Source organism: Pelophylax lessonae (assembly GCF_965119305.1).
Source record: "Pelophylax lessonae genome assembly, chromosome: 1".
Classification (NCBI taxonomy): domain Eukaryota; kingdom Metazoa; phylum Chordata; class Amphibia; order Anura; family Ranidae; genus Pelophylax; species Pelophylax lessonae.
In genome coordinates this window covers 226,104,135-226,123,498 of record NC_138768.1, presented here as the reverse complement: position 1 = coordinate 226,123,498, position 19,364 = coordinate 226,104,135, and the positions used below count along the sequence as shown (strand labels likewise).

At 42.9% G+C, this 19,364-nt stretch overlaps 1 protein-coding gene across 1 annotated transcript in view; it reads right to left on the bottom strand.

Moving 5' to 3' along the window:
* Positions 1-600: 600 nt before the first annotated feature.
* ACAD10 (acyl-CoA dehydrogenase family member 10) overlaps positions 601-19,364 on the bottom strand; it is a 101,741-nt gene continuing 82,977 nt past the window's right edge. The window contains exons 17-21 of the mRNA XM_082259676.1: positions 13,316-13,474; positions 6,393-6,565; positions 5,773-5,916; positions 5,138-5,215; positions 601-1,202 (exon numbers count right to left, since the gene is read on the bottom strand). Coding sequence (XP_082115802.1) covers positions 1,068-1,202; positions 5,138-5,215; positions 5,773-5,916; positions 6,393-6,565; positions 13,316-13,474 — 689 coding nt within the window. The 3' untranslated portion in view covers positions 601-1,067. The remainder of the gene's footprint in view (positions 1,203-5,137; positions 5,216-5,772; positions 5,917-6,392; positions 6,566-13,315; positions 13,475-19,364) is intronic.

The window sequence follows — 19,364 nt, the reverse complement described above, 5'->3', positions numbered from 1 at the left end:
TAGTGTTACAGGGCACCTAGGGGGTGGGAGAAAGTTTTTCATGTACTTTGTCCCGTCCACCAGTCAATAATATAAAAAAAAGTGATAACTTCTCTTTAAAGCAATAGTCTAAAAAATATTGGATTCTGATTACTGTACGTGGTCACAACATTTAATGATAGCCAGCATATTATTTATTATTATTTATTATGTTTCACATGCCTGTAATATTATTATATTTCTCCACATCTACTTGCAGACCAAGCTGTGCAGCAGAAAGAACAGTGACAGGGGTTGGGACAAACTATAACACTGTGCTTACAATGATTACCTTTTATTCACATGGTTCATAGAACAATTCCAATGAGCTGCTAGTACTATCTAATAAACAGATTAACAATGCCAAGTCAAAATGTTCACTCACTTTATGGTATTCAGAGTTCTGTACATGAGCAGAGACAGCAGGATCAGTAGCAGGGCAGAAGGAGTGCATTTTCTGCTACGTGTATATACGTGTAACATCCGATTTCTCTGCTTCCTGCATTGCCAATTTTCAAGGTCTGAATCTGATTGGTGGCTGTGTGGAGGCATTTATTATGTGTTGGAGTCAGCAAGTGGGGTGCTCCAGAAACACTAGCTTACAGACAAAAAGGTAATGGACAGGGCTGGTGGAGTACAGAAATGCATGTAGAATTGGAATAAAAATATAAATAGGCATGTAATAAAACATAAAAGGAATATATTTAATACTATCACTGCATACAACAATCAGAATACAATATTTGTAATTAGAGGTCTTTTAAATTCAGATTGAGATTAGTTAGTGCTTTGTTTTAATTCCTCTTTACAAGTCAATGTCATACATAGCAAATACTTTAGAAATGTATAGTAATCTTATTGCAAATCTAATTTGAACACATCTCAAACATCCACGTAAACGAACCCTTTGTAGTGTTTGAAAGTAGGACAATTTCCACATGTAGCAATTATCCAATCACTGATCAGGTCATTGTGATAATTTCACCAATTACAGTTTGGAGTGAACATAAACAAACTAATCTTCATATGACATAGAAAACAATTATGCTTTAATGTCTCATTTCTATTTTAGCTACTGTCAGTCGGTGAACTTCGTCGGGTCCATCTGCCAGCCGTAATGCCCTTGCCCAAGCATGGAACTGAGCAAGAGGGAAGTCATTGCTGAGACCAGCAGCACCAAAAGCCTTAGGAATAAAATAAGACATATATTAACAAATAGCTCATCAAATCAATAATATTTTATATATAGTGTGTGTGTGTGTGTGTGTGTGTGTGTGTGTGTATATATTTATATATATATATATTTATATATATATATATTTTTTTTTTTATATACACAGTATCTCACAAAAGTGAGTACACCCCTCACAATCTTGTAAATCTTTTCATGTGACACGGTATACAATTTATTTATGTATAATCCTGCTCATGACTTACAGGACAAACTCTTTATACTATAGTATTAGTCATTATATCATCCTGCATTTAGCGTATCACAACTGCTTTCAAACACTGAACTTCAGCTGCCATGTAAAATAACTGAAGTAATAATACATTGTACTTATTTATAAAATGGATGTAGCATATAGCCAACTTTAACCACTTGATCTCTGGAAGGTTTTACCCCCTACATAACTAAGGGCATTTTTTGCTATTCGGCACTGCGCTACTTTAAGTGGCAATTTCTCGGTCATGCAACACTGTACACAAATTAAATTTATGTATTTTTTTTAACACAAATAACGCTTTATTTTGTTGGTATTTGATCATCACTTGTTTTTAAAAAAAAAACACAACAGTATTTTTTACTTAATGTTGTAAAACGTATCCAATAAAATCGAATTTCCTCATAAACCTATGACAAAATGTATTCTGCTACATGTCACAAGTGCTGGCAGTGATCGGGGGCTGATCCTGATAACACTGAGTTTTTGGGAACACTATGTTATTGGGGACACTAGTATAGTTCTGATTGTGATCAAGATACTGACCATACAGACACTGTACTAGTATTGGCAGTGATCAGCAACTTACTTTGTGACTGACAGTGTGATGGGAAATCTGCCGCTAATTGACACTGGTTTGGAGGGACGCTAACTGACTGACACTAATGTTGCTAGTAAAACTAATACAGTGATCGGTGATAATACTGTACACTGACACTGTACTAAAGACACTGGCTTGGTGACAGGGGTGATCAGGAGGGCAATCAAGGGGTAAACTGTGCGCTTAAGTGTATGTGTGCTGCATTTACTTACAGATCTGGCTGGGTTTCTCTCCTTGCTTTAAATTTCTGAACAGCAGGGAGAAATCCAGCTAAAGCCTGTGTTTACAAACACACAGATCTGTGCTGTGATTGGCCATAGCGATCCGTAGGTATAAAAGAAGAAAAAGCCACATGGAGTATCTAAAGAACGGCCAACGTCCCAATAGCAACCAAATTCAGTTGCTGCATATTGATTTACAAGTTTGCATGTATATGCAACAACTGTATTTGATCAGGAGGTATAAAGCCTAATGATTGGCTGTTACCTGCTGACAAATTTGTGCTGTGTCAAACACAGCACAGGTCTGCAGGGGGTGCGCACCTCTAAACTAGGAAGTACACTGCGACGTACGGGTATGTTGCAGTGCCGCCCGCTAGCAGTAAAAGCATTGTTTGTTAGTGGGAGGCAGATGGTTAACCAATTAAGGACCGTGCCTATTTCTGACACATGTTGTTTACAAGTTAAAATCAGTATTTTTTTCTAGAGAATTACTTAGAACCCCCAAACATTATATATATATATATATATATATATATATATATATTTTTTTTTTTTTTTTATAGCAAAGACTCTGCAGAATAAAATGGTGGTCATTGAAATATTTTTTGTCACACAGTATTTGCGCAGTTCTTTCAAACGCAATTTTTTAGGAAAAAAATTAAAAAAAAGGAATTAAAAAAAAATAAACATTAGTATTAAAGTTATCCCAATTTTGTTGAATATTGTGAAAGATTATGTCACGCTGAGTAAATATATACCGAACACGTTGCGGTTTAAAATTGTGCACACTCGTGGAATGGCAACAAACTACGGTACTTAAAAATCTCCACAGACAAAATTTTTAACAGTTACCAGTTTAAAGTTACAGGGATGGTCTTTTGCTAGAACTATTGCTCTTGCTCCGACGATAGCAGCGATATCTCACATGTGTGATTTGAACACCATTTACATTTGCGGTCGCGACTTCCGTATGCCTTTTTTTGGTGTGCGAACGCTCACGGGGACAGGGGCGCTTTAAAAAAAGAAAAAATCTGATCACTTTTTTTGCTGTCACAAGGAATGTAAACATCTCTTGTGACAGTATTAGGCAGTGACAGGTACTCTTTATGGAGGGATCTGGGGTCTAAAAGACCCCAAACCCCTCTAATGGACTTCAAAGTGCCGAAATCTGCATTTTTAAATACTGGCATTTTTTTTAAATCGCTACCATTAGCAGCCAAGGGTTACAAACAAGATAGGGACTGTAGGTTTGTTCTTAAGTGGAATTTGTTTGTAAGTCGGAACAGGTACATTTTTTAAGTTTAGCTCCAGCCAAACGTTTTTTGGATAGCATAGGGAAGGGTTAACACCCCTGTACCATTTGTTTTGCTGTCTGTACCCATGTTTAGAAGATTTCACCTCACTTTCTGTCCCTATGTCAACTGGATTTTGAAAATTTTTGGGTTGCCGTGGAAACAAGGATTGGTGATAAGCTTCAGTGCAGACAGCTTTTTTCCATGAGAACTCTTACATGAGTGAATTTCCCTTCCTAGGGGTAGATTTCCTCTCACTTCCTGTTGTCTCCCTCCATTTGTAAGTAGCAGTCCTTTGTAAGTCGGATGTTTGTAAACCGGGGACCGCCTGTAACCAGTGACGTCGCTTCCGAGTTACTTGATCGGAGACCCGTCTGTCCGTTCTCATCCGATCCAATCCGCTGGACGGATAGAAAACAGGGTTTCCATCCAGATTTGACGGATCGGATGTCAGCGGACATGGTTCCGCTGACATCCGATGCCCCATAGAGATGCATGGGGTGACCGTTCAGATCCGCCAAAAAAACTGACAGGCGGATCTGAACAGTCCGCCTGTGTGAAAGGGGCCTTAGATTTTAAGCTATTCACAACATTTGAGTATCTAAGAGTAGCTATACATGTCTTTATTTTTGCAAGCCAGATGACAGGCTTCAAGCAGTTGTAAAGGCAAGAAAATCTTCTCTCTATATACAGCTTGTCTGAGCTTTCAGAAAGCAGGGGGTAGGGAGCTAAAGTTACACTCTGTAGAGCTTAGTGAGGAGAGGAGACAGAGCTGATAGCTGACTGACTGGAGGGGGGGCATCTCCCTTCGCACAGCACACAGAAACAGAGCTGAGGCTGTCAGTCACAGGCAGTGTGCTGTAGCTCCCTCCCCGTCACCTTTTTAGCTCTTGGTGTTCGGAAAACCTGTCAGAAGTGACTTATGAAGATAGCAGAAGAAGAAGGCAGCAGACAGAAATTTCACTTAGTGCTCTGGATTGCGACAAGTACACACTACAGAGGGATATGCTTTGTTCATATTTCATGTCTGAGGTTTACAACCACTTTATGGTAAAAAAAATATCCTATTTATATTTCCTTTTCCCCCTCCTCCTAAATACTTACCTGTGTCCTCACTCATTCCAGCGCTGTGCCTGGAACTGGTAGGTATACCATGGTTATTATTAAAAATAAATACATAAGTTTACCTTTACAACCGCTTTCAGTATCACAGGCCACATAAGAGATAACTTGAGTTCAATTTTAAGCTCTGAAATTTAAGTGACCTTTATCTCACACAATTATTTTCCAACATACTCGAAAATGTCCGTGGTCTTTCAGAAATCATTACTTTTTATTCTCCACATAAAACTGGATGAATGCATATATGGCACAATAGGAATGCCTGGTTTTGGATAAAAGCCATGACAGGTCCCTATGATGCAACAGAGCAAGCAAGTATAGTCAGAGTATTGACCAAGATCCTTATTCTGAGATCCCTACCTATGTAGGGCTGGCCTAGCTATTGATCATGGCTGGAAACAGATGTGTGCTTCATAAAGGCGGATGGGCAGACTTTACCTGAATTGCTCGATCTACTACATTTTGGGCCATAGATGGTGCTACCATTTTGATCAGGGCAATTTCCAAAGCTGCTTCCTAGAAAAAAAAGTAAGAGGGAGGAAAAAAAAAAACAGTTAAAAAACAACATAGAAACATTACATTCAGATGTTCCATGTAACTACATATTATATTATACATAACAATGAAAATAGAAAGTCGGACAGAAACAGAGGAATTATTGTACTAAGACCATACAGTTAAAGCATCCAGGACTAATTCGATGCCAATGTGGCTGACAATCCGCGTCTACATAGAATGTCTATTTTCAATGGCCTGACCATTTAATGCTTTCCTGTTCATTTAAATTGTGATTTAAAATTCTAAATCAAAGCCAAAGATTACTTAATTTTGAATATGTAAATAGGAAATATCGCCAATGTATCATTATTTTAATCATCATCATCAAACTGTTGTTCCAAATAAGACATGTAACTCCTCATATATACTTATAGGGATATGTAAATGGGGATGAGGCTCTAAAGCAGCTTTGGAGACACAAGCATTTCCTGTTCAGCTACTTCTTTCTCAATCGTTTAACAAAGATATGAGACTTAAAAAAAAAAACTCCAATGAAAGCAGTAGAAATATATTACCTTATTGCCAACAGTGTCCATAAGATATGCAGCTTTTAGCACCAGCAGCCTCGCCTGCTCAATTTCTGCTCTGGATTTCGCAATATCTGCAAGAATTGTTCCCTGTTCAGCTAAGGGTTTGCCAAAAGCAACTCTTGATTTAACCTAAGAAACATATGTTCACAATCTGAAAGGGGAAACTATTGTTCTCTCACAGTTTTATTTTTCTTACATTTTGCCAAGTGCCCCAAAAGAAAATTAGAAGAAACATATTATCTTACATATCCTTTGAGCCAATTTTTTTACTCATCACCTTTTTGCATCCATGTACTTTAAGTTCAAAGTCTATTTGGTTTTAATAATTCTGTCACAAACTTGGGCAATTCATACTAAGCATTTGATGAAACAAATACTTTATCAGAGGTAAAACCTCATGTCAAAATATTCATTAGATCTAGAGTTGTGATTGGTGGCATTACTGACCAAAAGGGAGCCTCAGCTTAAACCGTTTGGTTTGGCAAACATTTCTACAGGCTTTGTAACGGTCTAGCACTTGGTCCAACCAATCTGGCATCTGGCAACATATTGGTACCTCTTGAAATCCTTTAAAAAAAATTTCAGAGAACATCTAAGAGACTCACCCTCTGCTTCATGAGAGTTAGACACCTCTCTGCATGTCCAATAAGCCTCATGCAGTGATGTATTCTCCCTGGACCCAGCCTGCCCTGCGCAATCTCAAATCCTCTGCCTCTGCCGAGGAGTATGTTTTCCTTAGGCACACGTACGTTGTCAAATATCAATTCTCCATGTCCAGCTATGGGGTACAACCAAAAAAACAAGTCGGTATAATACTGCATAACACTAATCTTATTTACATGGCACTAAAAGTATCCCATTCTTATGTAACAAGATGCCACAGAGAGGTAATGTAGAGAATGTACAGTGTTTTTTTTTTAAATATATATATATATATATATATATATATATATATATATATATATATATATATACATACACACATACATACATACATACATACATAAACACACACACACGCGCACACCCCCCCCCCCTCTCTCTTCCTTAGTTAGTTATTATGGTCAGGAAAAGAACACATTTTACCAAATAATCTAGCTCCTTTTTTCCATGTTTGACTGGCTATTCTTCGCCACTTTGGAAAAAAGAAATAAATTACTCAAGCTTCCAGAAGAAATTGACCCACGTAATGTAACAATTGGTCAAAGTTTGATTGGTTGCAATACAAATGTTGCGACTTGTGTGTTTTTTTAGGTGGTTATGAGATCAAGGACGTTATTGGGTACGGTAATTTTGACTATTTCTCATCAGCCATGTGATTTTGTGAAAGTTTTTATTGAAAGTAATTTTTAATAAAATATATTTGTTTTTATTATTTGTGTATTTTGTAGTGCCTTAAAAATATATATATTTTTTTTGCATGTTTTCTGTTTTGAATGTAATCATTGGGGATGTGGGAAAACACATTAAAGAGAAACTGAACCATTGAAGCAAAGGGCAAAGGACTAGTCACCAGTATTCCCTGTAGGCTCTCTGTAGCAGATTGTTTCCCCATTTTTAACTCATCTTGCCTTCTGAACAGTTTCCTTGTGTGGAAGTGGCCTTTTGGTAGAGGTAGAGCTTTCTTTTTGCACTTCAGAACTGGCTCCATAATGACTGGTGATCTGATGACTGGTGGAGAATTATTCAAGAAGCATCAGGAGAGGTGGAGGAAGCACAAATCCACAGAATGAATAAGATCCTTGCACTACAGGTCCTTAGGTGCAGATTCCCACCCAGCAAGGAAAACAGGGAGCAGGATATTAGTGACACCAACAAATCTTGTGAGACTAGCAGTCACAGGCAGCAGTGCCTCTCAAGATGCAATTTTAGTGCTACATTATAGGAATAGTAGTGCCTAGACAAAGGAAGCATGTCAATTTCTTTTAGGAGGTATACAGGACCAAAGGAAAATGTATCACGGTAGTACTCTTAGGTATGATAAACATCTTTAGATGTTCCCTATAGCATAGTAAATTTTCACTTTCTTTATCGTACATCACGGGACACAGAGCAGCCATAATAATTACTATCTGGGTTATACGCCACCTATAGGTGAATGGACACTGGCGACCAAAAAGACAGGAAGTCTATACAACCCCTCCCATACCGGAAGTGCCTCAGTTTTTTCACCAGTGTCTTAGAGGTGATGGTCATGGTTGGTAAAGCTCTCCATATTTTTAAATAAGAAAAAAAGATTATGCTACAATCCCGGTTAAGATCTCTGGATCCAAGGGGATTGGCAATCAGATCCATCCGAAAGTGGAAGAATAAAAGAATGGTACCTGAGCCTCTGTAAAGGAAAAACAAAGTATTGCCCGTAATGCGACCCTCTTGGGCGCCCGACCCTGGGATCCGGACCCTTGATAAGACTAACTCCTAAGGCGTTCCGGCAGGGTGCCCTACAGGCCCCAAAAATTAGGGGGACCTGGTGATGGGTAAAGATTGGATTCTAGTTAAAGGCAGAATCCTTCGGCGGGCATGGTAACTTCACTTTAATTATGATGCACTATTAGCTTTTAATTTAACAGATACCGGGTGCCATGTTTTATGTCTCCACCTCCACTAGAGGCAGTATGTGTATTCAGCTGTGGCATGCATAACTTGAATGCCTTACATTTTTCTGCTCTCAACCCCCTGATGCTTGGTGGGCAGCAGGACTTTGTACATCCCACCCGTGCATCTGCTTACTCTCTGTGGCTCCGGTAAGGGAGCACCGTCGGTGGCCATCCCTGCGGCCCAAGTTCAGCCTAGTTACATGCGGGAGGGGGCGTGTCCGTGATGTGTTGGCGTGCATGTGGCATGCGGACGTGCACATAGCGCGCCGCACATGCGCAGTAAGGGGTGGAATTGGTGCGGCATTTGAGGAGTGTTCCCGGCAGCTTGAGCTTATGTCAGAAGCTGGATGGGACACAGAGAAGCTGCAGTTGGGTGCGGGAGTCACTGTGGGTGGAAGTTTAAAGGCACTGACAGGTTCTGGTACTTTGGGATAAATGTGCTGTGTGTGATAAGCTTGGCACAAGCTTTGAGTACACTAAAGTAAGTACCCTAAGTTTTCTTGTCTGGAGCAATGTCCTCCCAAAAAAGAAGTGTGGGGGGGGGGGGGGCACAAGTGTGCCGCCGTCAGGATTGGAAGATCCTAGCTGTGTGTCCTCTGTGTTAACCTCCCCTGAGAGGCCAGAGGCAACTGGCCAATCTGAGCCATTACGGTTGTCAGGCATAGTAGCCCCATTTAGTGATTCTGTTTTAGTTCAGGATTGGGCAGAGCATGTGGAAGAAGTAGCGGTAATGGTTTAGAAGAAGGCCAAGCTGAGGATTCTACTTCTGGGGAGTCATGGTCTGAGGAGCCATTCTCGGCCTTTCAATCCCAGAAATTGTTAATTCAGTCTCTCATTGAAATGGTCCGATCTGGTTTCAAATTGCCTCCCTTAGTGATTTCTGAATCTGAAGTCTTTTTCCTCATTAGGCTCGTTACGCCCTCCACAAATCTTTCAGGCTTTTCCCTTACATCCGCTTTTAGAGCAGATAGTATATGCTGATTGGGATCATCCTGATAGGATTTTTATTCCTCCCAAAAGGTTTTCTTTGTTATAGCCTATGGAGGAAAAATTCACAAGAAAATGGAGTATGCCTACAGTCAGGGCCGCTGATAGGGGGGACCACCAGTCCTCCTGTAGGAGGCCGGCGCACAAAGGGGGCCCGAACAGCAGAGGGAATCAGTGCATTTGGACAGAGGAGCAATTTCAGGATGCCCTGTGCGGCCCTCTGCAGCAACTGAAAAACGATTTTTCTCCCGCCGGATTTCAGCTGCTGCAGGGAGAGACACAGTGCCCCCCACGGAAGCTGCTGGCTTCCCTGTCCCATAAAAACATAACAAATTGTAAAAAAAATAAAAATAAAAAAAATATGTAAAATAAAATAATTTTAAAACATTTAAAGATTTTTTTTTTTTAAATTATAAAATATTTTTTTAGAAATGTAAAAAGCAATTTAGGAAAAAAGGGCTAATCCACACAGCTTCTTTGTTATCTTTGTGTTCCAAGAAGGATTTTAGTATATTTTTAGTGAAAATTTTGTTTTGATATATACGAGGGGGGCCCTGCCAGATAGGCTGTACGGGGCCCCGGAATTTCTATCAGCAGCCCTGCCTACAGTGGATGCTGCTATTTCTTCTATAAACAGAAATTTGGGTGGAAATGATTCAGGACAACTGGGTTATTTCCACAGTCTCGCAGGTCTAGCCACGGCTCCACGAGCGTTCACAAAAACCCTAGCTTCAGTATTGGCTATTCTAAGGTCTCAAGGGATAGCAGTGGTAGGATACCTGGACAATCTATTACTTATAGACCGGTAGACTTCTACTCTAAGCCAGAATGTGTTCAGTTCTTAGAACGTCTGGTTGGATTCTGAATTTGGCAAAGCCAGCGTTGCATCCGGTTCAGAGTCTAGAGTATCTGGGTTTCCTTGTGGACACAGTACAGGCAAAGGTGTTTTTGCCGCCAAGAAAGGTCATAACCCTTAAGGATCTGGTTCAGATCATAAGAAGGAAAAAGTATCCTTCTGTACGTCTTTATATGAGGTTGCTAGGGAAGACAGTATCCCCTTTACAGAACAACATTCTGTCAGCCTGGAGCAAAAACATCCAGGCCCTAGATTGTCGCATGTCTCTAGTATCGAGGGTACGTTAAGAGTCTAAGAGTCTAGGTTGGTAGCCAGGAATTTGGGGAGTGGGAAATCCTTTCTTCCAGTAGTCTGGAAGGTGGTGACTACAGATGCCAGTGTCTCAGGCTGGGGAGCAGTTCTTGAGGAAGCCGCTGTCCAAGGTAAATGGTCCTGATTAGAAAGGAGCTTCCACATCAATATCCTTGAAATCTGAGCGGTCTGTCAGGCATTAAGGTACTGGACTCCCAGACTTCATGGTTGCCCCATCAGGGTACTATCTGACAATGCCACGGCTGTGGCATATATAAACCATGGGGGGGGGGGGGGCACCTAGAGTCAGTCAGCCCAGAAGGAGGTTGCCCAAATCCTATCCTGGGGAGAGAAATTTGTTCCATGCCTGTTGGCAGTTTTCATTCCAGGAATAGAGAACTGGCAGGCAGACTTTCTGAGTCGCCAGCAGATGTTTCCAGGGGAATGGTCCTTACAGTCCGAGATCTTTGCATTAATTTGTCAACGATGGGTTTCCGGACATAGATCTGTTGGCATCCAGGTTTAACAACAAGTTGGACAAATTTGTGTCCAGGACCAGGAATCCGCTCGCAGTCAGAGTAGATGCCTTGGTGACTCCCTGGGAGCAGTTCTCCCTGATCTATGCCTTTCCCCCAGTTCAGCTGCTGCCACGACTTCTTCGCAGGATTCAGGAAGAAGGAAACCAGTAATCCTGGTGGCTCCAGCTTGGCCCAGGGGGATTTGGTACGCGCAAATTCTAAAGTTGGTGGTGGGAAGGCCATGGATTCTCCCACTGCGCCTGGACCTGCTCGCTCAGGGTCCGATATTCCACCCTGCTTTACAATCTCTAAATTTGACGGTTTGGCTATTGAAGCCTGGATTTTGAGGGAGTGGGGTATATCTGGTCCTGCAGTCTCCACCGTGATAAACGTTAGGAAAGTCTTTAGGGGCCTTTATTACAGAGTCTGGAAGTCTTACATTTCTTGGTGTGAGGCCAGGAAGTGGCATCCCCATAAATAAATCATCGGGAGAATTCTAGCCTTCTTGCAAGTAGGGTTAGATATGAACCCTACTATTAAGGTAAAATTTCAGCCTTTTCAGTCTTTTTTTCAGAAGACCGATTGCTTCACATTCCTTGGTCTGAGCCTTTATACAAGGGGTGCTACGTATGTTTCCGCCAGTTAGGCCATCATTGTGTCCTTGGGATTTAAATGTAGTCCTGGTGGTTCTACAGAAACAGCCTTTTGAGCCCATTGGGCATATTCCTCTCGTTCTTTTGACCAGAAAGTTCGTCTTTTTGCTTACAGTACGTTCAGCTAGAAGAGTATCAGATTTAGTGGCTCTTTCTTGTAAGGAGCCATTTTTGAACTTACATCAAGATAGGGTGATTCTACGTCCACACCGTAGGGTTTTTGCCCAAGGTGGTGTCCGCTTTTCATTTGAATCAGGACATTATACTGCCTTTCTTCTTTCCAAATCATCAAACAGCAGAGGAAAAGTTGTTACATTCTGTCAATGTAGTACTTGCATTTAAGGTCTATTTGAAGATGTCAGCTCAGATTCAAAAGACCAACCTTTTGTTCGCGCTGTCAGAAGGGCCCAGGAAAGGGCAGGCAGCATCTAAAGCCCCGTACACACGCAGCAATTGTTGGCCGTAAATTTGTTTGCCGTCCGATCGGCCGATTGTCAGCTTGTTAGTATGATGCTTCCGACAACCGACTGCGACTTTTCGGCCGAACAAAATCTGGTGTGCATGCTATAAAATTTTTGTTGGCCGTCAGCAGAACGGCCGATTGTTCCTCAGTCAGTACAGATTTCGGCCGACAAAAATGGGATGATCAAGACTGGGCATGCTCAGAGAAGAAAAAACACACGAAAAGTAGACCAGAACATGACATCACTTCTGAAGTTGGTTGTTGTTGGCCGACAAAATTCGTGTGCAGTCTAGAGCACATTTCAACCAACAAAACAACACTGGATAAAAGACGGCCGATCGGTCGGCCGACAATCGGTGTGTGTGTACGAGGCTTTAGTCTACAATTTCTCAGTGGATTCGCCAGGTCATTATCCAGGTGTATGTTTTAAAGGGGAAGGTTCCACCTTTTCCGGTAAAGGCACACTCTACCAGAAGAGTAGGTGCTTCTTGGGCAGTTCGCCATCAAGCTTTTATGGCTCAGATTTGCAGGGCTGCTACTTGGTCTTCAGTACATATGTTCACTAGATTCAGGTGGATGTTAGGAGGAGGAGGGAGGATTCTGCATTTGGCCCCAGTGTGCTGCAGGCACCTATGTAGATCTTTTCGATCTAATGGCATTTTCTTCATATTTAGTTTCCCTCTCCCCTCAATTGCATTGCTTTGGGATGTCCCAGATAGTAATTATCATGGTTGCTATGTGTCCCATTATGTACGATGAAGAAAATTGGATCTTTCCTACAGCTTACCTATAAAATCCTTTTCTTGGAGTATATCAAGGGACACAGAGGTGGTCTTGTCTGGGATGCTTATTGCTTGCTACAAAACTGGGGTACTTCCTGTATGGGAGGGATTATATAGAGGGGGACTTCATGTCTTTTTGGTTGCCAGTTTTTATTCACCTATAGGTGGCCTATAACCCAAATAGCAATTATTAATGCTGCTCTGTGTCCCGTGATGTACTCCAAGAAAAAGATTTTACAGGTAAGCTGTAGGAAAAATCCAACTTTTTGAACTCAAGCCCACTTTAATGTATATTACTGTTCAGCGTCAGGTTTATCGTGGTTTTATATGTGATGTTGACAGATCTACTTAATTATATACTCAATGTCCCTATGTGTTTACCTGGGGCATCATCTAATCCGTAGACAGTGAGAGGTCTCAGAATGGTGACTCCGGGAGTGTCCATGGGCACTAGAATCATTGATTGCTGCTTATGACGAGGGGCATCTAGATCTGTCTTCCCCATAAAAACACAGATCTTACAGCGTGAATCCAATGCTCCTTTTAAAAAAAAAAAAAAATCATTATCAGCAACTTTTATAGTACAATACTTGGCTTACAGACATAAATATACCTTCACGCAGAACAAACCATTAAACAGCATGTTCATGGCTTTTGAGCATTTTTCAGATTTATGTGACTAATGATATATACACCTTGCATACCATTTACATACCTTCTTAAAGGAAATATGTTTGGACAGAAAAATGTAAGATACCACTGATGACCTTATTCTGAAAATGCTAGTTGCCTGGTGAAAAGATCAAGCAGGGACAGGGAAGATGGTTAAAATTGGTGGGAAGACGGATGGAGCCAAATACAGGACCATTCTGGAAGAAAACCTGATGGAGTCTGCAAAAGACCTGAGACTGGGACGGAGATTTGTCTTCCAACAAGATATTGATCCAAAACATAAAGCAAAATCTACAATGGAATGGTTCACAAATAAACATATCCAGGTGTTAGAATGGCCAAGTCAAAGTCCAGACCTGAATCCAATCGAGAATCTGTGGAAAGAACTGAAAACTGCTGTTCACAAACGCTCTCCATCCAACCTCACTGAGCTCGAGCTGTTTTGCAAGGAGGAATGGGCAAAAATTTCAGTCTCTCGATGTGCAAAACTGATAGAGACATACCCCAAGCGACTTACAGCTGTAATCGCAGCAAAAGGTGGCGCTACAAAGTATTAACTTAAGGGGGCTGAATAATTTTGCACGCCCAATTTTTCAGTTTTTTATTTGTTAAAGTTTGAAATATCCAATAAATTTCGTTCCACTTCATGATTGTGTCCCACTTGTTGTTGATTCTTCACAAAAAAAATGGATTTTTGTAAAATCTTACCGTAAAATCCTTTTCTCTTAGCTCATCGACAGACGTAGTCCTCGGTGATACACCACCTTCGGGTTATGTTACCTCCGCAGGAGCAGGACTAGACAGGAAATTAAAAAGCTCTGGCCACAACCTAGGGGCAGTCCCAGAGGGTATATCCTCTCTCTCTCTGCCTCAGCAAATCAGTTATGTGAAAAAGCAGTGCTTAGAGAATTTAACCCAACCCAACTCCAAAACAGAGGGGCGGGGACTACGTCTGTCGATGAGCTAAGAGAAAAGGATTTTACGGTAAGATTTTACAAAAATCCATTTTTCTCTAGCGCTCATCGACAGACGTAGTCCTCGGTGATACACCACCTTCGGGACGTCCCAGAGCAGTATCACAACTGAGGGGTGGGAAAATGGAAATCAAATTCCAATCTAGAAGGCCCAACCGGTGCCAACTAGAAGTTTACAATGCTCATCCTTAATGATGAGACTCAACCAAAAAAAAAAAAAAGAGAAAACAATTTTTTTTTTTTTTTTCAAACAGAAAAAAACCCTCGAGGTAGACCACCGGTCTCCTCAAATTGCGGCCTGCAAAACCTTGCGGCCAAATGAGGCATCCGCCGATGCCGTCACATCAATTTTATAGAATTTTGTAAAGGTATGTACCGACGACCAGGTGGCCGCCTTACATACCTGGACCACTGACGCCTGATGGCGAAAGGCCCAGGAAGTACTGAGCGCTCGAGTGGAGTGCGCCCTAACAGGGAACGGAGGACTCTGACCCTTAATAGAATAAGCCTGTACCACCGTTTGTCTAATCTATTTGGCAATGGTTGCGGCAGATGCAGGCAAACCCTTTCTGGGGCCATCCGTGATCACAAAAAGTGAATCCGTCTTACGGAATGATTCCGTAGCTTTCAGGTATACCCTGATTGCCCGAACCACATCTAAGGAATGCAACGCATGTTCCCGATGATGCTTGGGCTGAGGACACAAGGAAGGTAGTACAATATCTTCATTCAGATGAAAATCTGAAACCACCTTGGGAAGAAAAGATGGCTTAGGATGAAGTACTACCTTATCCCTATGAATCACTAGGTATGGTGACTGGCATGATAATGCAGCCAGTTCTGACACCCTGCGAGCAGAAGTAATAGCCACCAAGAAGGCCACCTTCTGGGATAGAGTAAGCAAGGGAATCTCCCTGATGTTTTCAAAAGGAGGTTTCTGTAGAACCGACAAAACCAAATTAAGATCCCAGGGCGGTAAGGGCGCGCGGACTGGAGGAGCCAGGTGCCGCACCCCCTGGATGAAATTCCGCACCAAGGATTTGGTAGCTAAAGGCTTCTGAAAGAAGATTGCTAATGCTGAAACTTGACCCTTGATGGTGCTCAAGGCTAGCTTCTGCTCAACCCCTTGTTGCAAAAAAGCCAATATTCGAGTCACCGAATAGGTACGTGGAGGAAATCCTAAAGATTCGCACCACGCAATATAAGTCTTCCATGTGTGATAATAGACTTTGCTGGAAGTCGCTTTCCTTGCTTTAATAAGGGTAGGAATGACTGAAGTAGACAAACCTCTGTCCTTCAGTACTTGGGTCTCAATGGCCAGGCCATTAAAACCAGCGACTGTAAAGCACGAAGGTAAATTGGTCCTTGAGACCACAGACACTCCCTGAGACGAAGTTCCCACGGAACGTCTGCGACTAACATGTCCAAGTCGGCCAGGCCGGCTTGAGGAGGCCAGCCTAGAATTTCTAGGACCACTGGCGCTGATTGGATCTGAACCAGGCGTCCCTAGAGCTATCTGGCCCCGACCATCCGAGAAAGTCTGGTCGTTTTCTGTTCCCACACATTTATCAGATACCTGATAGTTATCAGGAAAAGTGATCTTTTCTGGTTGAACCTCAGGGACCGAAGTCACCCGACTAGAGGCTACTTGGCCTATCTGGTCAACCAGATCCGATTCCTGTGAGGTATCGGGACTAATCTTAGGAAAAGGTAAAGGAAAAGATCTTTTCAGGGAACGGTAACTACCGCTTCCTGTGGTACTTAAATGTTGAAAGGGAAGAATCGCACCGGTAGTAGTGGTTGATGCTCGATCTAATGTCCTGAATACCGGTGAAAACGTCCCCCCACCCTGAAACCGGGTGGGGGCGCACCTTCAGGCTGTGTACTCCTTTGCTTCGGGTTTGGCTGGGTTGGTCCCCTTCTTGAACCCTCCTGGAGGAGTCTTGCCTTTCCCGCTAGTACCAGCCGGGCGCCCTTTATGGGCGGTAAAGAAAGGTCCTCGCTTGTTGCGAGGTCCCTTAGCTTTTGCAGCCTGTGGCAAAAAAGTGCTCTTGCCCCCAGTGGCATCCTTAATGATTTCATCTAGGTTGGCTCCAAATAGACGATTCCCCTGAAAGGGGAGATTGGTCAAGGTCTTTTTGGAACCTAGGTCAGCTGACCAGCATTTTAACCACAGCACACGTCTGAGGATCACTGCTAACTTAGATGCATGCCCTAATAGGGGAGTAGTGTCCAAGGCTGCGTCACAGATAAACCGTAGCCCTTGTATGATCTGTTCCATCAAATCAGATGTCTCCTGGGGAATATCTTTTCCCCTAAGATCTTGGCGTACCATCTTCGCCCATTCCGTAAGTGTCTGGGAAACTAGACCAATAACGATTACTGGTCTAAATGCTGACCCTATCAGAGAAAAGATAGTGCGGGACTCTGCTTCTATCTTTCGATCCACCGGATCCTTAAAGGACGAAGTGTCCTCCACTGGAATAACCGTGGCTTTATTCAGCCTGGAAATAGGCGGATCCACGACTGGTGGTACCGTCCATTTCTTAATGATGGATTCCTCAAACGGATAGCGTCTAGCAATACGCTTGGAAATAGTAAAGGTACGTTTAGAATGCTCCCATTCTCCTTTAATCTGATTACCAAAACATTTAGGTACAGGAAAAGCCTTCGCCGTCTTGATGGGCTTATTAGTCCCAAAAGGCCTCTTTGTTTCAGTTGCCTCTGCCGGTAAAGCCTCAAGTTTTAAGGTTTCTTGCACTGCCACAACTAGTGCGTCCACCAATGCTTCTTCCTGAATTATAGCAAGAGAAGAAGCGTCCTCCTCACTGTCTGAGGGGGCTTTACCTGGGATAACAGCCCTTGCAGAGGAACCTGCAACTGCCGTGACCATCTCTGAATCTGAGTCAGAGGTGTCAGATGGTATAGGGGTAGGCGGGGGTCGCTTCCTTGACCCCCGTCCCTGACAGGCCGCCTCCACCCGAGCCACCATAGACTCCAAAATTGCTGTAAATGACTCTATACTCTGTGCACCGGCGGGTCCCGAGGCCCCCTCGAGGGAAACAGGTGGGGGAATATGTGTGGCAGGGTCCATAATAACTCCAGTTACTTCCTGGATAATATAATTCAAAAGTAAAGAAAAAAACTTTTTTTTTTTTTTTTTTTTTCTGACCCCCAGCGCCACAAAAAAGCCCCTTAGTGTTACCTGCTTAGGGATCCCTATCGATCGAGAGAGAGAGAGATAGACCCCCAGGCTCACCACTTGATGCTCAGAGTTAAACTGCAACAGCTTACAGCGCTGTCTTGACAAACAGGAAGTCTTTTGGCTGGCTGCCCAGGAAGAAAGGAGGCGGCTCCGCCCCTCTGCATGCCTTCCGGCGCCTCCCCCAAGCTCCACGAGGTGTAGGATCACCTCAAACATGGCCGCCCCCATGCTGGAGACACGAGGCTACGCCAAAATGGCGGCTCGTGCGATCCTGCAAGAAAAAATGGCGGCGGCCTGCTGAATGTCGGTGTGCTGCACACAACACTGTCTCTGCCTGGGGATATGGCGTGGTTGGCGGTATCGGCCCCTGGCGGACCGCATGGCCGTTCGGGAGGCCTGCTAATAGCTGGAGATCTGATTTGGAAGGCAGTCTACATGTCCGTGGCTTCTGACTGGTAGGTAGCTTATACTTAACCCATAAGATTCCCAGAATGCCACAGATTACATCTTTTAAACATGTATACAATAGATTGTTAGCTCCCAAACCAAGCCTCCTGGCTTTTTGTACACAAAAAATCACACTCAAAGTAGGAGGATCTGTGACATGTTATAGGATAGAAAGGACTCTTTCTTACCATACCGAGAGGGGCCCGCGTTCACCACAAAACCCGTCAGAGGGAAAGGGGGAACATACTACTCACCATACCGGAACCAGGCGGGCACCAACTCCTGACAGTACCCCTCTCCACCGGGGCGGGAGGGCTGTCGACCGATACGAACGCCGTGACTCATGGTCTTTGGCGTTTCAGCGAGACGTTTAACTCGCGGGTTCAGTCCTTTTAATGGGACTTTGTCGCGGCCGACCCAGCGCGGAGCTATGGCCTGCACGCGCTCGTAGGCTGAACTGGGGTGACCACCGGATCTCAACATCCAGCCCGTCGCCCAGTTCAGCTTTCTTGCTTGAAGATCTCACAGGAACACTGGAGAAAAAGCTGTCTAAAAAAATCCTTTAAGAAAAAATTCTTGCCAGGACCTAAGATCCCAGCAAGGTGTCTAGGTCCTTACTCCTAACTAGACAGAAAATAACTGATTTGCTGAGGCAGAGAGAGAGAGGATATACCCTCTGGGACTGCCCCTAGGGTGTGGCCAGAGCTTTTTAATTTCCTGTCTAGTCCTGCTCCTGCGGAGGTAACATAACCCGAAGGTGGTGTATCACCGAGGACTACGTCTGTCGATGAGCGCTAGAGAAATTACAGTTTTATATCTTTATGTTTGAAGCCTGAAATGTGGCAAAAGGTTGCAAAGTTCAAGGGGGCCGAATACTGTATGTAGCAGAAAACAAATTGGCCAAAAATGTTAAAAAAATTAGATTTTTAAATTTTTTTGGGGAATTTCATATAAAAAAGGGGAAAAATATTGTTATTTTTTCAAAATTGTCGCTCTTTTTTGTTTATAGCTCAAAAAGTAAAAATCGCACAGGTGATCAAATATCACCAAAAGAAAGCTCTGTTTGTGGGAAAAAAATTCATTCATTGGGTAAAGCATCGCACGACCGCGCAATTGTCCGTTAAAGTCATGC